The following is a 21,623-nucleotide window of genomic DNA, read 5'->3' as shown; positions in this document are numbered from 1 at the left end:
AGAGAGGGACACACAGAATCTGAAGCAGGCTTCAGGCTCTGAGCTGTCAGCACAGAGCCCGACGCAGGGCTTGAACTCACAAACTGTGAGATCATGACCTGAGCCGAAGTTGGACACCCAACTGACTGAACCACCCAGGTGTCCCAAGAATCTTGGACTTTAAAGTTTTAATTGAAAAATATACAATTAAAACAACATGCTTCACTTATTTTGAATATGCATTTATCCATTTTATTTTACTAGAATATGAATGCCATGAGGGCATTTTTATGTTTGTTCACTGATGTATTCCCTAGGGCCTAGAACGTTTGGCACATAGTTGACACTTAAAATTTGTTGCTGAATGGATTGCCTGAACTAGGCTAGGCTTCTTGTAACTCTCCCAAAATCAGAGGGGGGGAGAAAAGCACTTAAATTATTTAAGGCATACGTATCAGAAAGGAAATTGATAATACCTTAGCAGTGGGTGCCAGATGGGTAGAATGGAATTAGAATGTTAGAATATATACTTAGGTTTTGTTTCTATATCATTCTGTCACCCAAGGGCTAGCATTGGTAGTGGGGAATAAAATGAAAGCCTGAAGGCAGTGATTCCCTAGTCACTAGGATGTTAGATAGCTCCAAAGGAATGAACATTTGTTGAGCAGAGGATATAAAGCTGTTGTGCTGGAAGGTGTTGTATGTGTGTTAATTCTTACAACAATCCTGGGAAGCAGGTAGCATTAATCCCATTTTACAGATGAGAGAGAAACTGGGGTTCAATGAGTTTAGAGGCAGTAACTTCTGATCATATTTTGTTGCTGGTTAGTGACAAGTCTGGGAGACTGAATGTTCTCCCCCATATTTGCCTGGCTCCAGAGCTTGTGCTATTGCTGTTACTCCAAATGGCATCCTCTGGTGTCTGGAAGGTTGCTAATAATAATTATATTAGTTTTTAACTAGTCTCTTTTCATAGTCTATTCTAGTATTTAATCACTGTTTTCATTGGCTAAGTTCTGTCTTCTGATGACCAGATTCTGTGTTACCAGTAATTTTCACTTTTTGATATTCTCTGGGATGGTATTGATGATACTTAAAATAACCTTTCAAATTAGACATATGATAGATCTGATTTTCTTTGAAGCAATGAAATGTTATATATAGAACTTCTGTAGGTCAGTTCATTTCAGCCACAAAAAGGCAGAAGCAAGAAAATCCAGTTTAGAGGGCCAAGAGGAGAGTGTTTAATCTGTACTCACAGTAATAGTTTAAACTGTTACATGAGAGACAGATGTATAAATAGGACTTGAGCATGTTTTTGCCTCTAGCTTTCACCATAAAAGGAGTTCTTCAGTATTTCAGTATCTATAAATTTCACCAAATTATAAATTGGTTCGCTTAGAAGTAGAAACATAAAAAAAAAAAATGTTTCTTTTATGGGAGCAGCCCTGTCTGCATGTCAGTTTATTTTTTAGTGGGCCAATCAGAAACATTGGGCTTAGAGCTGCTTCTATGGTGACGCAATGGAGGACTAATCTTTTATGTGCTATATTGTTTTTCTCTGAAAGCAGCTCACTGTATCAGGTTCTCCCCACCCCCAGTCTTCTCAACTGTGGCTTCTCTTTTGAAAATGTGAATTTAGTATTCAGTATATTGTGAAACTGGAGTGAGGCAAAACACATCCTGTTTTAAATTAGACTTCCTACCTGAAACATTTTTGGGTAGTAAATATAAAAAATCATGAAAGTTACTAACGTAACTCATGTATTCAACAAGTATTTATTTATACAAGCCATGTTTTCTACAATGTTAACATGTTACAAAATACAAGTCTTAGGTTGAACTACATGAAATTGCCACTTTTGTAGCTCAAAAAGTGACTGAATACTTGGAAGTTCATATTGTTCAACCTAACGCCAAATTTGAATTCCCTGAATAAGATGTCTTCTGAAACGTTAATTTACACTGTGATTCAGCTAATTTTTTAATGGTGGGAAAATTCTTTAAAGTTGATTGAGGTTAAGTTGAATTACAAAAACCATTGGACTGAAATTTGTTAAATTGATGATGCTTTCTTTCATTTTCTTTTTTGGTTGTTCTGCTTGTAATAGCTGATAAGAGTTGTCTTCTGGGTCTCTAAGAGAGATACCTGAGTTCATTTATGAAAGATGTAGAATTTTTAAATACATGGCATTTTCTGTGCCTTTTTTTTTTTTTTTTTTTTTTGGTGATACATGATTTGGTTGTTTTCAAAGGTTTGTGCTTTCTGGAAATCTGCATGGTGGCTCTGTGGTAGCAAGCTATCCTTTTGATGATTCTCCAGAACATAAGGCCACTGGAATCTATAGCAAAACCTCAGATGACGAAGTCTTTAAATACTTGGCAAAAGCCTACGCATCAAACCATCCCATAATGAAAACTGGTGCACCTCATTGTCCAGGAGATGAAGACGAAACTTTCAAAGATGGGATCACAAACGGCGCACACTGGTATGACGTGGAAGGTATGGAAAGGCCTGAATTTGCTATCTTTCCCCCCTTGTTCATTTAGCTTTCTTCCTTCCTCTTTTCTTTTGTTTTTCAATTAAGTAAGCTCTACGCCCAACATGGGGCTTGAACTCATGACCCCTTGAGACCAAGAGTGGCATGCTGTACCAACTGAGCCAGCCAGGTACCCCTCATTTAGCTTTCTTATGTATACTCTGAGTGGAAAAGAGGAAAATTTGAAGAATTCTAATTTTTAAAAATCTCCTTTTTCTATTTTGAAATTTTTAATCCCCAGTAACATTGAAACACTGCAATGAAAGCCTGTATATCCTTCATTTAAATTCCCCATCTGTTATCTTACCCTAAATGCTCCACCTCTCCCGTCCTTTCCTCCCACACATTCTCTTTTGCCAAACCATCCAAAAATAGGTGGCAGATTCCTTAATACTTCACCTGTAAGTACCTCAGCATGTATTTTCCAAGCACAGAAACAGTATTGTGTACAACCATATTATCATTACTGTAACTGAGAGATCAATAGTAATTCAGGGGGCGCCTGGGTAGCTCAGTTGGTTGAGTGTCCGACTTCGGCTCAGGTCATGATCTCATGGTTTGTGGGTTTGAGCCCCACATCAGGCTCTGCGCTGACAACTCAGAGCCTGGAGCCTGCGTCAGATTCTGTTTCTCTCGCTCTTTGCCCTTCCCCCACTCATACTCTCTCAAAAATAAATAAACATTGAAAACTTTTTTTTTAAAGACAGTAATTCAGTACTAGCATCCTATATTCTGTCCATAAGTCAAATTTCCTTTATTATTCCCCACATATCCTATATAGCTCCTTTGCTTCCAGATCAGATCAGATCCAGTCAAGGTTCAAGCATTGCATTTGGCTCTTGTGTTTTTATTGTTTCCCCAATTTAGAGCTGTTATATCAATACTCTCTTTTCTTTTTTTAAATTTTTTTTTCAACGTTTTTATTTTTATTTTTGGGACAGAGAGAGACAGAGCATGAACGGGGGAGGGGCAGAGAGAGAGGGAGACACAGAATCGGAAACAGGCTCCAGGCTCTGAGCCATCAGCCCAGAGCCCGACGCGGGGCTCGAACTCCCGGACCGCGAGATCGTGACCTGGCTGAAGTCGGACGCTTAACCGACTGCGCCACCCAGGCGCCCCAATACTCTCTTTTCTTAATGATGGTGAATCCTTTGAAGAGTTCAGGCTTTTCAGGTTCTTGTACTATAGAACATCCCATATTGTAGATCTGGTCAAATTTTCCAGCAAGACTATTATATAGATCACATCACATCAGGATGCACATAAAGTGTGTGTGTGCCATGTGGCCATGGTGGACATCTTAGTTAATGGAATGACTACCAGTTCTCTCCATTTTTAGATAAGGGCACATTTTCCTTTTATATTTTAATCTGTGAGGTGACCGTGGACTTTTTACAAAAAAATTTTTTAATGTCTATTTTTGAGAGAGAGAGAGAGAGAGAGACAGAATCTGAAGCAGGCTCCAGCCTCTGAGCTGTCAGCACAGAGCCTGATGCAGGGCTCAAAGTCACAAACCACAAGATCGTGACCTCAGATGAAGTCAGACATCTAACTGACTGAGCCACCTAGGCGCCCCAATCATAGAATGTTTTTTTAATTGTGGTTGAACACACACACATATATATAACATAAAATTTGTTAGTTGAACCATATTTAAGTATAGAATTAAGTGGCATTAATTACATTCACAGTGTTGCACAACCATGTCCCCACTGCCTACTTACAAAACTTTTTCATCACCCCTAACAAACTTGGTAACTATTAAGTCATAATTCTCCATTGCCTTCTAATCTCCTATCTCTGTGAATTTGCCTATTCTAGATATTTCATATAACGAATCATATAATGTTGTCCTGCATCTGGCTTATTTCGTTTAATATGATTTCAAGGTTCATCCATTTTGTAGCATGTATCAAAACTTCATTCTTTTTTTATGATGGAGAAATATTCCATTGTATGTGTATACCCCGTTTCATTTATCTATTCATCTATTTTTTGAAGTTTATTTGTTTATTTTGAGAGAGAGGAAGTTTGTTAGTTACCTAACAAACTTGGTAACTATTAAGTCATAATTCTCCATTGCCTTCTAATCTCCTATCTCTGTGAATTTGCCTATTCTAGATATTTCATATAACTGGAATCATATAATGTTGTCCTGCATCTGGCTTATTTCGTTTAATATGATTTCAAGGTTCATCCATTTTGTAGCATGTATCAAAACTTCATTCTTTTTTTATGATGGAGAAATATTCCATTGTATGTGTATACCCCGTTTCATTTATCTATTCATCTATTTTTTGAAGTTTATTTGTTTATTTTGAGAGAGAGGAAGAGAGCGTGAGCAGGGCAGGGGCAGAGAGAGAATCCCAAGCAGACTTTGTGCTGTCAGCGTGGAGCCTGACGTGGGGCTCAATCTCATGAACAGTGAGATCATGACCTGAGCCAAAACCAAGAGTTGGACCCCTAACCAACTGAGCCACCCAGGTGCCCCTCCATTCGTCTATTGATGGACACTGGATTGTTTTCACCTTTTAGCTTTTGTGAATAATGCTGTTGTGGATGCTGTTGTACAAGTATCTGTTTAAGTCCTTGTTTTCAAATCTTTTGGATGTGTACTCAAGAATGGAATTGTTGGGTCATATAGTAATTTTCTGTTGAGCTTTAAGGAACCACCAAATTGTTTACCACAATGGCTGTACCATTTTACATTCCCACCAGTAATGTACAAGGGTTCTTATTTTCCATGGAATATTATTTTTAAAAGAGTTGTTAAAGTAAGCTTGTTTACCTTCTTTTTAAATGTTATGTAAACAGCTATTGTGCTTTTTAAACTTTTTGTGTCCTTTGAATAATAACTTTTTTGTTTTTATAAACTCTTAGATTAATTAAGACTAAACAGAAGGAAGAAGTTAACTCATGGAAATATCATGTGTAAAAACTTTTTCTCCTCTTAGAATCTGCACATGGTAAAATGCCTTGTTAGTTCTTCCTAACTTTTTTATTGGCCATTAGTCACATTATAAAGTGTCTTATGATATTTCTTTTAATGTGCCTTTATTTAAAACTTTGTATTGTTCTTTGACTTTTTATGTCAAGCAGTGTTTACCCAAATTGGGTCCTAAGTTTGAGGACTTGATACTTTCTAGAGTGTTTTGATTCCCCTACAGTTTCTACCAATGTTTCTTGTGTGTAACAAACATCCATAAAGAGGTTTAAAATAATTAGAAGCCATTTCTGCCCGTAACAACTACAGGTGATTTGAAAACCATTTAAATTTTTTTATAGATAAGGGACATAGTTTGATGTTTAATCCCATTTCAATCCTCAGCAAACAAAGCCTGTTCAGGAACTGGGGGTATTAAGATGTAGTCCAGTTGCTTCATTAATTTGAGATATCATTTAAAATAATGTGCTAAAAATAATTTACTTTTCTTTTTTGGAGAAAATCATAAATGATTAGAAAATAATTTCTAGTTGATGATCGAGGATGGTAAATCTGTGTTATACTATTAAAAAAACAAGGGTGCTGCCTTCACAGTAAGTAAGATTATTTGGAGAAACCAGATATGAGATTTTCCTGATTCTTCAAACATCTGAAGAAGCTAAACTTTGCTGCTGCCATTATTATTGTTTTTATGAATATCAACTTTCCTCCTTCTCTAGCCTGGATGGTCAGACATATTTTCTATTATTTCTACAACAACTAGCATATCTTTCTTCCTACTCCAGTAATACTGAGCAGTTTTGGGAGTTTCAACAGGGCAGATTAACTTTGTTTATCTTCCACAGGACTGCAGTGAGTAAGATGTTGTGAAACCTTGTGACTAGGCATATATTCAGACCCGGATGTCCTGGAGTAATTTTACCGATGCCTTATGATGTGTTTAGAAATTCTAGCCCAAGGAGGTATACGCTTTTACGGCTAAAAGTGAATGTATTGATCTATTCCAATCCTTTTGCTTTATAGGAAATCAAGACCCCAGAGAGGAAATAACTTGTACAATATCATTTATTCTTTTAGCAAATATTTACTGAGTCTCTGCCACATCCCATATGCTGTATTAGGTGATGGGAGCAAAACAGGAACAATTTCTGCTCTCAAGATCAGGCAGTGTATTAGAAGTATGAGGTATGGGGTCATCTGGCCCCGCCACCTTCACCTTGGTTGCGGGGCTTGACTCAGCAGGTCTAGCTGACTAAGGGGGTGGGCCTTGCTTCTCTCAACATGTCTCTTAAACCTGCAGGATCCCTCTAGGGAATGACTCTCCTAATAAGGCCTCTGAATGAATAGTCATGCTCTGCTGCTAAAGCCTTGTTATTGTGAGAGCCTAAGCTGAACTTATTCATGGAACAGGCTTACTTTTTTTTTTTTTTAACCACAGTGTGCTGATTTGTATGCCTTTTGTCTACCATTCTTATTTTCTTTCTAAACAGTTAAGAAGACATACAAATCATCTGATGGTTTAATATGTTTATTCCAAAGCAAACTGATGAAACTGAATTGTAGTTCTAGGTCAACTTCTAAGACTTGACTTCTTTCAACTTATAAAATTTTTAAGAGGGCATGTAACCCCAGACCACCTATAATTGAAATTATATGATCAAAAGCCACCCTTTGATGTAGCTTTTAGAAATTTACTTGGGCAGAATGCTGTTACATTTCATTTTCTTGCCAATAGAAGAACTCTAGAAGGCAGAGTAGTATAGTGGCTAAGGGTAGAGCTTTGGAATCCTGGTGCCTTGAGTTTGAATTCCAGCTCTACTATTGACTAGCCACATATGAGTGTGTGTGTGTGTGTGTGTGTGTGTGTGTGTGTGTGAGAGAGAGAGAGAGAGAGAGAGAGAGAGAGAGAGAGAGAAAAGAAGAGAGATCTTGGACAAGTTAAGTAATTTCTCTAAGCCTCATTTCCCGCATATATAAAATGAGGATAAATACTATCTACCTCATAGTATTATGAGGCCCAAGTGAGAATGTATGTAAAGCACTGAGCCTAGCAGCTGGCACAATGGCTAACTTCTCTCTGGTAGAATTTAAACTTCATGAGGGCAGGACTTGATTTTTTCAGTTTTCTATGTCTAGCTCATAGAACTCTGCCTGGTCTATAGAAGGGAAAAAATAAGCCTTTTTTGAATTTTGAATAAGTGAATTCTCAGCACCTGAAAAATGAGTACACAGTTATTTAAAATCTTAGATGATCTTTAGATGAGATAATCTTACAAAAATTTATAAAACTGTTCCTCCTAGTTTCGTTCCCACTCTGAGAAAATAAGCTTGTCTTACTGGTAGATCCGAGATCTGTATTTTTCAGACTTGTTTTTTTTTCTTTTTTTTTATTGTGACCTACAATGTAAAATACCTTTCAGTCATTTAAATACATTCCATATATGTATAAAATTGAAACATTTCATGAAACAATAGTTAACTTTGTGGCGTATTCTGGTATTGTTGTTTTCCAGTCTCTACCAGCTCATTAAACAAAAAAATGCTTATCTGAACCTATTTCACAATCCACAAGTGGGTCATGGCCTATAGTTTAAAAATGCATTGTTTTTGGTCACTCTATGGTAAAGTTGATTTATTTGCAAATTCTAAGTAGGAACAAAACATCTTATAAATTGCATGAGGTAACTTACTATTTAGGCTTTTTATTTTGCCCTGTCTTGTTTATATGTCAGCCATTTCCAGTGAGGACTAAGCCATACATGTTTATCTGAAATGACTTACTTTTAGATTGTTTTCTGTGTTATTTGAATGAGTGCTGAGATAGGAAATTGGTCAGAAATATTGTCAGACCTGCGTGTGTTCATGTGAGTCTATGCATTCTATGATTAATTAAGCCAGCTGCCCGAGGCTTTATACTTACATCTTTTTGAACCACTATTAACTTGGGACTGAGTCTTTTCAAACTGGTAATTATGAATTTTTTTCTCCTCTGGAAGAAGAAAATGTTGTGTGGATTTATCAAACTTTTTTCTTTCTCCTTTTATACTTTATTTCAGACTTTTTTCCCCTTCTCCTTTTATGGGCAGAGAGTTATGAAATGTGACCAGATAGCATATAACGTAAGAAATTCAGTTTTTTTGTGAGTATAAACATCTTTGATCATGTGGACAAGTATTCTTTGCATAAAGGGGAGGTCAGACTGAGCAGCACTGATGTACTCTAAATATTGAGGTATATTTGGCTTGAAGTAGATTGCTGGTGGAAAGGGAAAAACATAGGAAAAACAATTACCAAATTGTTTTGAACAGCATGAAAGTTATATTTGCTCCAAAAATGAACTGAAAAGCTTATTCTTGAGGAGCACTTTCTGTGTCATTAAACAGGGCATTATGGTAAAAATGTGGAGAGAAGGGAACCCTGGTGCACTGTTGGTGGGAATGTAAATTGGTACAGCCACTGTAGAAAACAGTATGGAGGTTCTTCAAAAAGTTAAAAATAGAAATACCATATAATCCGATAATTCCATTATTGGGTATTTACCCAAAGAAGATAAAAACACTAATTTGGAAAGATACACGCATCCCTATGTTTATTGCAGTGGTATTTACAATAGCCAAGAGATGGAAGCAACCTAAGTGTCCATCAATAGACAAATGGATAAGAAAGATGTGGGGTGTGTGTGTGTGTGTGTGTGTGTGTGTGTGTGTGTGTGTATGTGTATACATATATGTATGTATATGTATATACGCAATGGAATATTACACAGCCATTAGAAAAGGATGCATTTGTGCCATTTGAGACAACATGGGTGGACCTAGAGGGTATTACGCTCAGGGAAATAAGGCAGACTGAGAAAGACAAATACCATGTGATTTCACTCATAAGTAGAATCTAAACAAACAAATGAATGAATAACTAAACAAATAGCTGAATCAAATCTATAAATACAGAGAACAAACTGATGGTTATCAGAGGGGAGGAGGGTGAGACTTGAGCAAAGTGGGTGAAGTGAATGGGCAATACAGGCTTCCAGTTATAGAATGAAAAAGTCATAGGAATAAAATGCACAGCATAAGGAATACAGTCAATGATGTCATAATGGAGATGTATCGGGATAGATGGTAGCTGCACTTGTGGTGAGCACAGCATAATGTATAAACTTGCCAAATCACTGTGTTGTACACCTAAAACTAACGTAACATTTTGTGTCAACTATACTCAAATAAATACACAAAAAGCAAAACAAAAATGAAAACCAAGGCATTATGGGTTAATCATATGACACCAGAAAATCAGAATCTGTTTGAAACAAAAAAAGAATCAAATAGACAGTGTAAAACTGAAAAAAATGCAATATCTGATATTAAGAATAGACAAATTCGTAAATATAGTAGATTTTAAACATGTTTCTCTCCGTATTTGGTGGGTCACAAAGACAAAAATATCAGTAAGGACACAGTGGATTTAAATAACATAAATAAATCAACCTGACCTAATGAACATGTACAGAATACTGTCCTCATATCTAATTTTCATGCAGAGTCTTTACTAATCTGAAGTGTAGAGGATAGGTAATTTACCACGAGTTACACTTATGGAAGATGTGTCTGGTTCTATTAGCGCTCCTATTACTTTGTTTTTAAAATTATGTATTACAAGCAAAGTAGCAAACCTACAAAAACCTAAAGCGTTCTTACACCTTTGCTTATTTCACATTTTAATATCAAGTCTAAACTTATTGTTATGACACTACAAATCCCAGAGTCTGACCCAAGCCTACATTTCTGGTCTTCTCTCCTACTTCACACCTGTACTCCTTGTCCTTTCCCTAAAATATGAACTTTTGGCTATTTTCTGGATTGCTTTTCTCCAGTTCCCCTGTAAGTTCCCTGAAACCTCCAGTGTAGTAACCGTCACTCTTGCCTTCCCAGGGGTTTTTTTTGTTAATACCATCAATATAATGTTTATCCATTTATGTTGTTAATAGGTTTTTGTGTCTTCTGCTAGAGTGTGAATTATTTGATAATAAGGACAGTGTGGTACCATTTATTTGGAGTTATCTTTATACAAAATGTATTGGCACAGAAAGAGTGCTAGAGGAAGAGAGACTAGGGAGGTTTTTACAGTTATTTGGAGCAAGGTCTTTCTGGGAGATAAGGGCTCTAGCTAGAGGGATTCTGTGGGAGTGAAAAGGGAGGATGAATATAAGAAACTACAAAAAAAAAAAAATTACAGGATTGGCCATCAGTTAGACGGTAGAACAGAGTGTCCAGAAGAAGGACTCAAAGATATAACTTGGAGGTTTTGAGCCTGGAAAAATAAGAATGATAATGAAAATGGGAAAACTAATTGGAGGAGTGGAGTGTGTGTGTGTGTGTGTGTGTGTGTGTGTGTGTGTGTATGTTCTCTCTAGGTAGGGAGAGGAGTGTAGATTGGGGATGGTACTTGATGTTACAAGTACCCAATGGGCAGTTGGGAAATAGGCTCTGGAGATTGGGAGAGAAATCAAGATGATAAAGAGATTTAGGACCTTTGAGATGTTGAAAGCATATGCAGTATATATGATTGTTGAAAATTGAATTGATATTGTTTCCTGGCATAATTTAATTGCTTAGAGCTGGAGCCAGAAATTCAACTAGAATATATATATATATATATATATATATATATATATATATATATAAATGAGCAGATGGGTGGGTTTTTGTTTTCTTGTTTTGTTTTGTTTTTGTTTTTACCTCCAAAGTGAATGTACTTCTGGTTTTGCACTGAGGTGTTTTCTTTAAGTAATGCTGGAAGTTCAGATATTAATTCTCAGTCCATCGTTCATGCTTTAAGAATACTATTGATTGTCAAATGTGCATTAGTAAATGTGCTTTTGGTCTTACCTGATCTTGTACACTAAGGAGTTGATTGGACCTCTTCCTTTTTTTCTCATTCTCTTTTAATCTGAGTGCTGCCTGATTTAAAAGGAAAGCAAAAAGGTAAAACTGTTCTCAAACAGAATATTTGCTTCTACCTGAGTCAGGGGTTTGCTTTAGTAAATTGAAATATAGCCTGATATAAAATCTGACCTTTAGGAGCTGTGCAGTTGTGTATTTTGTAATGTGGCAATAGACTTACGTGAAGGTTGAGAATCAAACATTAATCACTACTTCAGGATTTGGTCCCTAAATCTTCAGGTCTGATGTTTAGAAATTAGATGTGCTTTTTCTTCTTTTTTCTAATTAAATCAGGCGGTAGAGGATGGGAAAATACCTTAAAAAAAGAAGGAAAATGCAGTTCAAAAGTTGTGTGGGAGATCCTGTTGACCAACTGAAACAAAACTGAAAACAGATGCAGGACTGTGTAATTTAGTTTAACTTTGTAGAACCATATCATTAGCAAATATATATTCAGTGGGAGTGGTGAAGGAAATAGATTTTCATAAGATAAAGTTGCTGAGAATACAAAGACTAAGTTCAGTTAAGATTTGGTCAAAGTGAGGGAAATTGTTTTCCAGAGGAACCTCTGTTTTTTCCACTCATTTGACTCAGATGTTCCACTTAAAATTTTTTAGGAGCCCTGTGCTCATTAGCTTTTAAAAATATCTCAGGGAGTGCAAGATTATCACTTAATAAGTCACTATCTATAAAGAAATTATTCACGGATGTCAAAGTTGTGAGAACTTCTCACTATCCTTTGAAGTAGTTTTATTAAAGAAATAACAGTAAGCTCCAAATTTAAAAACAGAGTAGAAATTGCCTATCTCTATTCCTACACTCTAAAATGCTCGTCCTAATAAAAAAATACATTGCAGTTGTTTTCTGTGAATGATTTATAGGATTCTTGTATGATACAGTTTGATAGTTTGTAGTTTGGCCTACTAAGGCAAGTTAAAAAAAAAAAATCTTGGTATGTTTAAGTCTTAACACTGAAGCATTGATTGTATTTTTTCTATTGACTTTCTGCTTATGACGTAAGAGTGAGTCATTCATGAGTGTCCCATTTTTGAATGAAGAGTTGAATGTCTTTAAGTACCTCTCCTCCCCCAACAGAACTAGATCTCTCTGTAGTGAGAACAGTAATAGGGACTGGTTCCTTGGTAAAGATGAATTGAGTGTCTTAAAGCGTATGAAAGTTTGTTGTTAGACAAATGAAGGAGGTTAATGGGTATGAGTTGATCGTTCTATCACCACACTTAGCTACCTGTTAACAATAAGTAGTGATCACAATTTGTATTACTGGACATATTCCTAATGGTTACACTTTTAGGCTTATTTTTTGATACAAGTAAAGGAATGAGAGCATTATAGGGTTTATGGTTCATTGCATTCAGTTTTTTCTGAGCAGAGAAAGCTCTGGATTAGTAAGTAAGGATTTTTTTTTTTTTGAGTTTTCAAAACTTTATTTAATCTCTGTACCCAACACTGGTCTTGAACTCATGACTCCAAGATCAAGAGGTACACAATCTTCTGACTAAGCCAGCCAGATGCCTGGGTAGGTAGGTTTAAAAGCAAACTTTATACCATTTTTCTTTCTTTGCCATTTCTCCTTATGAGTAGAGGAAGTAATCTAAATCAGTGGTTTTCAAACTGAGGTATGTGTGGGGAGAAGGAAGATACCTGTTTGTTTTGATAACTTTAAAGGAAATAAATTTTCCAGGCCTTCCATACCTACTCTTTCCTAGAAAAATTGAAAGAGATGCTTGTTGTGGGGGTTCAATCACATACCCTCTTCTCCCTCTTGATTGAACATAGGCATACTTTTCTACCCACGTGAAGCACACTGTGGTATGTTTTGGGTTTTGTTTTGTTTTGTTTTTTAATGTTTATCTATACCTGAGAAAGAGACAGTGCCTGAGCTGGGATGGGGCAAAGAGAGACAGAGACAGAATCCAAAGCAGGTTCCAGGCTCTGAGCTGTCAGCACAGAGCCTAAGGCAGGGCTCAAACTCATTAGCTGTGAGATCATGACCTGAGCCGAAGTCTGTCACTCCACCAACTGAACCACCCAGACACCCCACACTACGGTATGTTGACTCAGTTTTACAAACTTCTAGGGCACCAAAACAAAAGTGACTTTTGGTGATTACTTTAATGGTATTATAAAAGCATCAATCCAGGGATGTCTGGGTGGCTCAGTCGGTTGAGTGTCCAATTTCAGCTCAGATCATGATCATGCTGCTCGTGGTTTGAGCCCCTGTGGGGCTCTGTGCTAACAACTTGGAGTCTGGAGCCTGCTTTGGGTTCTGTGTCTCTCTGTCTCTCTCCCCCACCCCTGCTCACGCTCTGTCTCTCTCTTTCTCTCAAAAATAAACATACATACATACGTACATATATACATACATACATACATACATACATACATACATACATACATACATACATAAAGCATCACTCCAAACTTCTTATTTAAAGATATTTTAAGGGGCACCTGGGTGGCTTAGTCGGTTAAGTGTCTGACTTCTGCTCAAGTCATGATCTCACGGTTTGTGAGTCTGAGCCCTGCATCCAGTTCTGTGCTGACAGTTCAGAGCCTGGAGCCTGCTTCAGATTCTGTCTCCCTCTCTCTCTGACCCACCCCTGCTCACACTCTATTTCTCTCTCTCTCAAAAATAATTAAACATTAAAAAATCTTATTTTTAATAAGAAATTTTTGAAAGATATTTTTAGTAATTATTACCTGTTCCATTTATTGTTTATCAAAATTTATAATTTTGCCTTTCTGATGAGTTTTATGCCAGTAGTTATTGTAATAATTGAATCTAGAAGACAAAAATTAATACTTAGTACATTTAAGTCATTGAAAATTAAGGAGGGGCGCCTGGGTGGCTCAGTTGGTTGAGCATCCAGCTTCGGCTCAGGTCATGATTATGTGGCTCTTGGGTTCAAGCCCCATGTCGGGCTCTGTGCTGACAGCTCAGAGCCTGGAGCCTGCTTCAGATTCTGTGTCTTCCTCTCTCTCTGCCCCTAACCTGCTCAAACTCTGTCTGTCTCTCTCTCAAAAATAAACATTAAAAAAAATTTTCAAGGAAAATTTAAATACACATACATACATATTTATAGACTGAAGTGTTATAGGATGATCAGTGAAAGACTTTGAACCATGCAAGTATATCACGCTCAAATAATCTATGGATGAAGTGGAATGGAAATAAAAGCTCAAATAGAAAAAGGGAAGATGTAAAATTCCCAATGTTAAAGAAATGTTCACACAATTTTTTAAAAGGGATTCCAGGAATTAAATCTATATTTTTATTTATTTGGATACAGTGTAAAAGTTTTATTTAAAAATATAAAAATTTAGGGGCACCTGGGTAGCTCAGTCGATTAAGTATCTGACTTCAGCTCAGGTCACGATCTCGCAGTTTGTGAGTTTGAGCCCCACATCGGGCTCTGTGCTGTCAGCACAGAGCCTGGAGCCTGCTTTGGATTCTGTGTCTCCCTCTCTGTCTGCCCCTCCCGTGCTCATACTGTCTCTCTTTCTCTCTCAAAAATAAATAAGCATTAAAAAATACTTTAAAAAATATAAAAATATATGCTATCCAGGAAATTACATTGTTTGCAACTATTTGAACTTACGATGAAAACTTTTATTTTTTTTTAAATTTTTTTAAATGTTTATTTTTAAGAGGTGGAGGAGGGGCAGAGAGAGGGAGACACAGAATCCGAAGCAGGCTCCAGGCTCTGAGCTGTCAGCACAGAGCCCCAGGCAGAGCTGGAACTCATGAACTGTGAGATCATGACCTGAACTGAAGTTGGATGCTTAACCAGCTGAGCCACCCAGTGCGCCCCAAGATGAAAACTTTTAGATATCAACTTAAAAATGTGTGAAGTGTGGGTACCTGGGTGACTCAAATGGTTGAACAGCTGACTTTGGCACAGGTCATGATCTCATGGTTCATGGGTTCAAGCCCTGCATCAGGCTCTGCGCTGACAGTGTCCTCTCTGTGCCCTCCCCCCACTTGCGCTTTCTCTCTCTCTCGAAATTAAACTTTAAAAAATGTTTTAAAAATATGTGAAGTGTTGTATGATTTTTCCAAATTATTTTGTTTTGAATAAACAAGTTTGAAGGGTTTAGATTTCCCCCTGCGAGACGAATGGATAATAGAGGCTTGCTTATTTATGATTGTTAATAAGTTGGACAAATAACAGATCCTTTATACTATTAGTATGGTGCTTTATTGCTTTGAGGCATGCCAATAATGAATGTTCTACTCCCCAAATTAAAATTTTTTTTTGACTGGATAAAGATATTGTTCTGAAGTCTGATATTTAATCCTTTAGTCTATGTTGAGCCACATGACATCCACTTTAAAAAAAAAAAAAAGCACATGTATTACTGAATCTGGAAGTAGCTGCAGCTGTCAGTAACATCAGGCTTATCTCCAGATGAATGGCTGTTCTCTATTACAGGGAACTCTAGCTTTGTATAGGTAGGTTTTTGTTGAGGAAAAGATCAAGATGACAGGATCTGAACCAGCTACTCAGTAAAGATTACTCATTATATAGTCTTTGACATTTAGTGTTGGAAAAATAAATGTTAAGTTTAACACAGATAACAAATAATGCTTATTTGTGGCATCTTGCAAAAAAAATTCTTAAGTTGTTCATAATTCAGTTGATATCTTAATTTGCTTCCAGTTTTTTGATGATTAAAAAAAATTTTTTTAATGTTTATTTATATTTGAGAGAGAGAGAGAATGTGAGCACAAGTGGGGGAGGAGCAGAGAGAGCCAGAGACAGAATCTGATGCAGGCTCCAGGTTCTGAGCTGTCAGCACAGAGCCCAACATGGGGCTGAAACTCACTAGCCGTGAGATCATGCCCTGAGCCAAAGTTGGACACGTAGTCGACTGAGCCACCCGATCACCCTTAAAGAAATAATTTCTAAACTGAACTTTGAAATTGGTGAATAAAAACTTTCTGATATTCTAAAGATGGGAGAGATTTATCTGTTTTTTTTTTTGTCTTGCAAGTAAAAGTTACTTTGCTACTATTCACATTGGAGGGCTCCTATGAGTTTAGAAATAGGTAGATTCAGTAGATATCACAACTCATAAGTTGTTTTCTGAGAATAGTTTATTATAGACTCAAAGAAAATGTGCTTTTATAAGATTTCGTCAAGAAAAGGATATTCTGTATATAGCTTCCTATTACTGATTTCTATGTAATTCCATCATGTCAAAGAATACACCTGGTATGATTTCAGTTCTTTTACATTTGTTAAGTTTGTTTTACAACCCAGGATATTGTCTGTCTTGATGAATGTTCCATTTCTACTTGAAAAGAGTGTTTATGCTGCTGTTGTTGGGTGGGATATGCTATAAATATCATTTAGATTTTGTTGGTGATGGAGTTGAATTGTAATGTTGTCTTGGTCAAGTGACCCTTTTATCATTATGTGATATCCCTCTTTATCCCTGGCACTTTTTCTTGTTCTAAAGTCTACTTTATCTGATATTAATAAAGCCCTTCCATTTTCCCATCTGATTTGTGTTTGCATAGTATATCTTTTTCCATTCTTTTACTTTTAACTTGCTTATACCATTATATTTAAAGTGAGTTTCTTATGGACAGCATGTTAATTGGCTCTTGTTTAATCATTTGACAATTTGCCTTTTAGCTAGTGTGTTTATACCATTTACATTGGATATAATTGTTGGTATGTTTGGATTTAAGCCTAGTTTTTGTTTTTTTTTTTAAATTTTTTTTTCAACGTTTATTTATTTTTTTGGAACAGAGAGAGACAGAGCATGAACGGGGGAGGGGCAGAGAGAGAGGGAGACACAGAATCGGAAACAGGCTCCAGGCTCTGAGCCATCAGCCCAGAGCCTGACGCGGGGCTTGAACTCACGGACCGCGAGATCGTGACCTGGCTGAAGTCGGACGCTTAACCGACTGCGCCACCCAGGCTCCCCTAAGCCTAGTTTTAAAATTATTTTTCTGTTTATCCCTTTTTTATTTTTTAATTCTGCTTCCTCTTTCCTGCCTTCTGTGGGATTCTTTGAGTGCTTAGTATTTTATCTATTGTGTGGTTTTTGTTTTGTTTTTTTACTATAGCTCCTTTGTATTGTTTGTTTTGGTAGTTGCTCTAGGATTACAATTTACAGCTTAACTTTTCCAGTTCTACCTAGGATTGGTATTTTGCCACTTCGGGAGGAATGCATAGATCTTACCACCACATCTTTACCCTCCCCCACTTTATATTGTAGTTGTCATATGTATTATGTGTATATACATTGAAAACACCACCAGACAATGTTATGATTTTTTTCTTTCAACTGTTGTACATAAAGAACTTAAGAGAAAAAAATAGTTTATTTTATTTACCCAGATATTTACCATTTGTGTTGTTCTTTCATTCTGGAAATCCCAAGTTTCTCTCTGGTATCATTTCTTTTTAGCCTGAAGAACTTTCTTTAACGTTTCTTTTTTTCTTTTTTTCTTTTATTTAAATGCTTATTTATTTTTGAGAGAAAGAGAAAGATACAGAGTGTGAACAGGGAGGGGCAGAGAGAGAGAGGGAGACACAGAATCCGAAGCAGGCTCCAGGCTCTGAGCTGTTGGCACAGAACCCGATGTCCGGCTTGAAGTCACAAACTGTGAGATCATGACCTGAGCCAAGGTCGGAGGCTTAACCGACTGAACCACCCAGGCCCCCGTGCATTTTCCTGGTTCTCTGAATGTCAAATAATGTTGGGGTATAGGCTCGACGTTTTGGATCTTACATTATGAAATCTGAACCTTGGTTACATTTTATTTTAAAAAATGATGATTTCTTTGTTTGTTTTAGCAGTGAGTGACCCAGTTGCATTCAGTTGTACGTTTTGACTTGCCTCCTGTGGGCTGTGATTGAATGTCAATTTTCAAAGCCTTTGTGGTTCTGTTCAGATCTATTCTGTGTACTTACCTCCCATGGACCAGTGTGGGACCAGGGAAGTGGTCTGTTTTGTAATTCAGTTCTCAGTGCCTTTGGTATGCTTTTTAGGGGCATGCCCACTCATGTGCTGTTCAGGATTGAGCCCAGGGATTCATAGACAACTTTATGGGACCCCTTTCTTAAGGTCCCTCCTCTATACAGTACTACCAACAGCCCCTAGTTTCTAAGGTCTCCCAGTATAGATGATAAATAAAGACATGAAAGGATATGCAGTATCATTCATTGTCAGGGAAATTACAAATTAAAACCACAATGAGATCCCACAGCACACCTACTAGAACACTTAAAGTGAAAAAGTCTGACCAGTTGCTTGAGCAGTTTGTTAGGTGAGAATGAAGAACAACTGGAACATTCATGCATGGCTGGTAGGAATGTGAAATGGTCAGCCACTTTGGAAAACAGTTTGATAGTTTCTCATAAAGTTAAACTTATATTTGCTGTATGACTCAGCGATGCCACTCCTAGATATTTATCCAAAAAACATGCAATTATATGCCCACAGTAAGGTCTATACACAACTCTTCATAATAAGCAAAAACTGAAAACAACTCAAATACCCATCATGTGAATGGATAAACAAATTGTACTACATCCTTGCAGTGGAATACATAGTATAATAAAAAGGAGAATTTATATGTGCAACAATATAAATGATTCTCAAAGGCATTGTGCTGAGTGAAAGAAGGCTGATACAAAAGGCTTTACACTATATGATTTCATTTATATGACATTCTGGAGAAGACAAAAATATAGGCAAAGAAATTAGATTGGTGCTGAGAGAAGGGAACTTTCTGGGATGATACAAATGTTCTGTATCTTAATTGTGGTGGAGTATACAGTTACATGAATGTGTACATTCATATCCTTAATGAATGTACACATTCATGTAACTGTATACTTAAAAGGGATGAATTTTCCAGTATATAAACCATACCTCAATAAACCTAACGTAAAAAAAAAAACAACTGTAAAGGAGCTTGTTGGTTAGAGAGATTGTCAAAATTGTTTTGAATCAGTTAACTTGTACTTGAGTATAGAGGAACTGAGAAACTGTATGTTTCAAAGAGTAGAATTTAAAGTATCATGCAAAAAGATTTGTCTCCATATGCTGTTTTATAGCCTTTTTTTGTTATTACATGGTAAATATCATTCCCATAAATGTGTGTCTGCCACACCTTAACTAGTAGCATAGTAGCCCATTTTATATGATAATTTATAAACTGATCCACCACTTTTGAGTATTCACGTTGTTTCCAGTGTTATTCTCCTTCAATTTGTTTATTTTTATTTTTTTTTCAGTTTATTTATTTTGAGACAGAGAAATAGAGCATAAGCAGGGGAGGGGCAGAGAGAGAGAAGGAGAGAGAGAATCTCAAGCAAGCTCTGCTCTGGCTTGAACTCGCAAAGTGTGAGATTGTGACCTGAACCAAAATCAAGAGTTGGATGCTTAACTGACGGAGCCACCCGGATGCCCCTCTCCTTCAGTTTAAACACTACAGTCCTCATTCCCCATAGCAATTATCTTGGAATAAATTCCTGGAAAAGACATTTCTGTGTTAAGGTTGTGCCTATTTTGAAGATTCTATACACATAATTATTCACTTGTTACCCAGGAATGTTCTATACTCCCTTTATTTTTATGGATTTTTTTTCTTAGTTTCTTTTTTAAATGGTTGTAAAGGTAGTTTTTGAATCAACAAATATTTTACAATTGTTAGCTAGTTAAATCTATCATTTTTTTCCTTTTATGCTTTCCTACTACTTTGCTGTCATACTTAGACTTTCCTCATCCTGAAAGTATAAAAATATTTATGTTAACTTCTAGTTTTGTCTGTGGTTTCACTTTTACATCAAATTCCATATGAGTTTAAGAGTTTATTTGGTATGATATGAGCTAAACTCACCTATATTTTTTGTCACATAGTTGATCAGTTGTTCATGTAACAGTCGCCAACTAATTCATTCCCCACTTGTTTTAAATGTGTCTTTAATCACGTTGCAAATTCTTTTGTTTCTGTTACTGGGCTTTCTAATTTGTTCCATTGGTCCATTTATTTTGATCTTACTGCACTGCTTTAGTAAGTATAGTTTTATGATATCTTAATATGTGGCAATACAAGTCCCTATTATCATTCTTATTTTTTAAGGTTTTTGGATGTTGTCATCCATTTATTTTTTCAGATTCTAAATCATTTTGTTCAGTCCCAATAAGAATCTATTTTTCTGAGTAATATTTGTAAATTAATTTCAGGGAAATTGATATCTGTATAAGCCTCCTATCTAGAAGTGTGAAATCTACATCCCTCAGTAAAATTTTACATTAACTTATTGATTATGTATTTTATTACATTTAATCCTATATGTATTATGGGTTTTGTTGCTGAAATCTTTTTTTTCCATTATATTTTCTGATTATTGCTAAAATATGGGAAAGGAATTGATTTTTGAATTTTTTTAATGTAGTATAGTCATCCTTTTATTTCCAATACTATTTTACATGGCTTTCTGTTAGTGTCTTATCAAAGGAACGTTTGGGGAATGTATGCCAAGATTTAATTCATATTTTGTGTTTCGACTAGATTCTATGCTGTGAAGCTAACATTAACTTGACAAAGATGTGTTACAGTTAGGTACATTCACTGTAATATTTTCTCAAATCTATGGGACCTACAAAAACAATTTTGTCTCCGTGAATCTGACCTTTAGTTTTGGATTGTTTTTAGTGTTATATGATTTTTAAAAATGGCTATAGTGTGTGCTTTGTGGGATTGGACGCTGCTGGATATAGTTTCTTTTCTTGAAGTCTTATTTTAATTTTTATTTACTTTTTAAAAAATTTTATTTTGGGGGGCACCTGGGTGGCTCAGTCGGTTAAGCATCCAACTTCAGCTCAGGTCATGATCTCACGGTACGTGGGTTCAAGCCCTGCATTGGGCTCTGTGCTGACAGCTCAAAGCCTGGAGCCTGCTTCAGATTCTATGTCTCCCTCTCTTTCTCTGCCCCTCCCCTGCTCATGCTCTGTCTCTCTCTGTCTCAAAAAATAAACTTTTTTGGAGCGCCTGGGTGGCTCAGTCGGTTGGGCGTCTGACTTCAGCTCAGGTCATGATCTTACACTCTGTGACTTCAAGCCCCGCGTCAGGCCCTGTGCTGACAGCTCGGAGCCTGGAGCCTGCTTCGGATTCTGTGACTCCTTCTCTCTCTGCCCCTCCGCCTCTCACTCTGTCTCTTTTTCAAAAAT

General features: G+C 36.6%; 1 protein-coding gene across 3 annotated transcripts in view; it reads left to right on the top strand.

Moving 5' to 3' along the window:
* Positions 1–21,623, top strand: part of CPD (carboxypeptidase D) — an 82,357-nt gene that overhangs the window by 4,569 nt on the left and 56,165 nt on the right. For all 3 annotated transcript variants that reach the window (XM_045045377.1, XM_011289068.4, XR_002148963.3), the window contains one exon: positions 2,235–2,482. In XM_045045377.1, coding sequence (XP_044901312.1) covers positions 2,235–2,482 — 248 coding nt within the window. The remainder of the gene's footprint in view (positions 1–2,234; positions 2,483–21,623) is intronic.

The sequence above is a fragment of the Felis catus genome, chromosome E1, assembly GCF_018350175.1.
Source record: "Felis catus isolate Fca126 chromosome E1, F.catus_Fca126_mat1.0, whole genome shotgun sequence".
In the NCBI taxonomy this organism is placed as follows: domain Eukaryota; kingdom Metazoa; phylum Chordata; class Mammalia; order Carnivora; family Felidae; genus Felis; species Felis catus.
The sequence above is the reverse complement of the archived record's forward strand: the minus strand, read 5'-3'. Positions and strand labels throughout refer to the sequence as shown.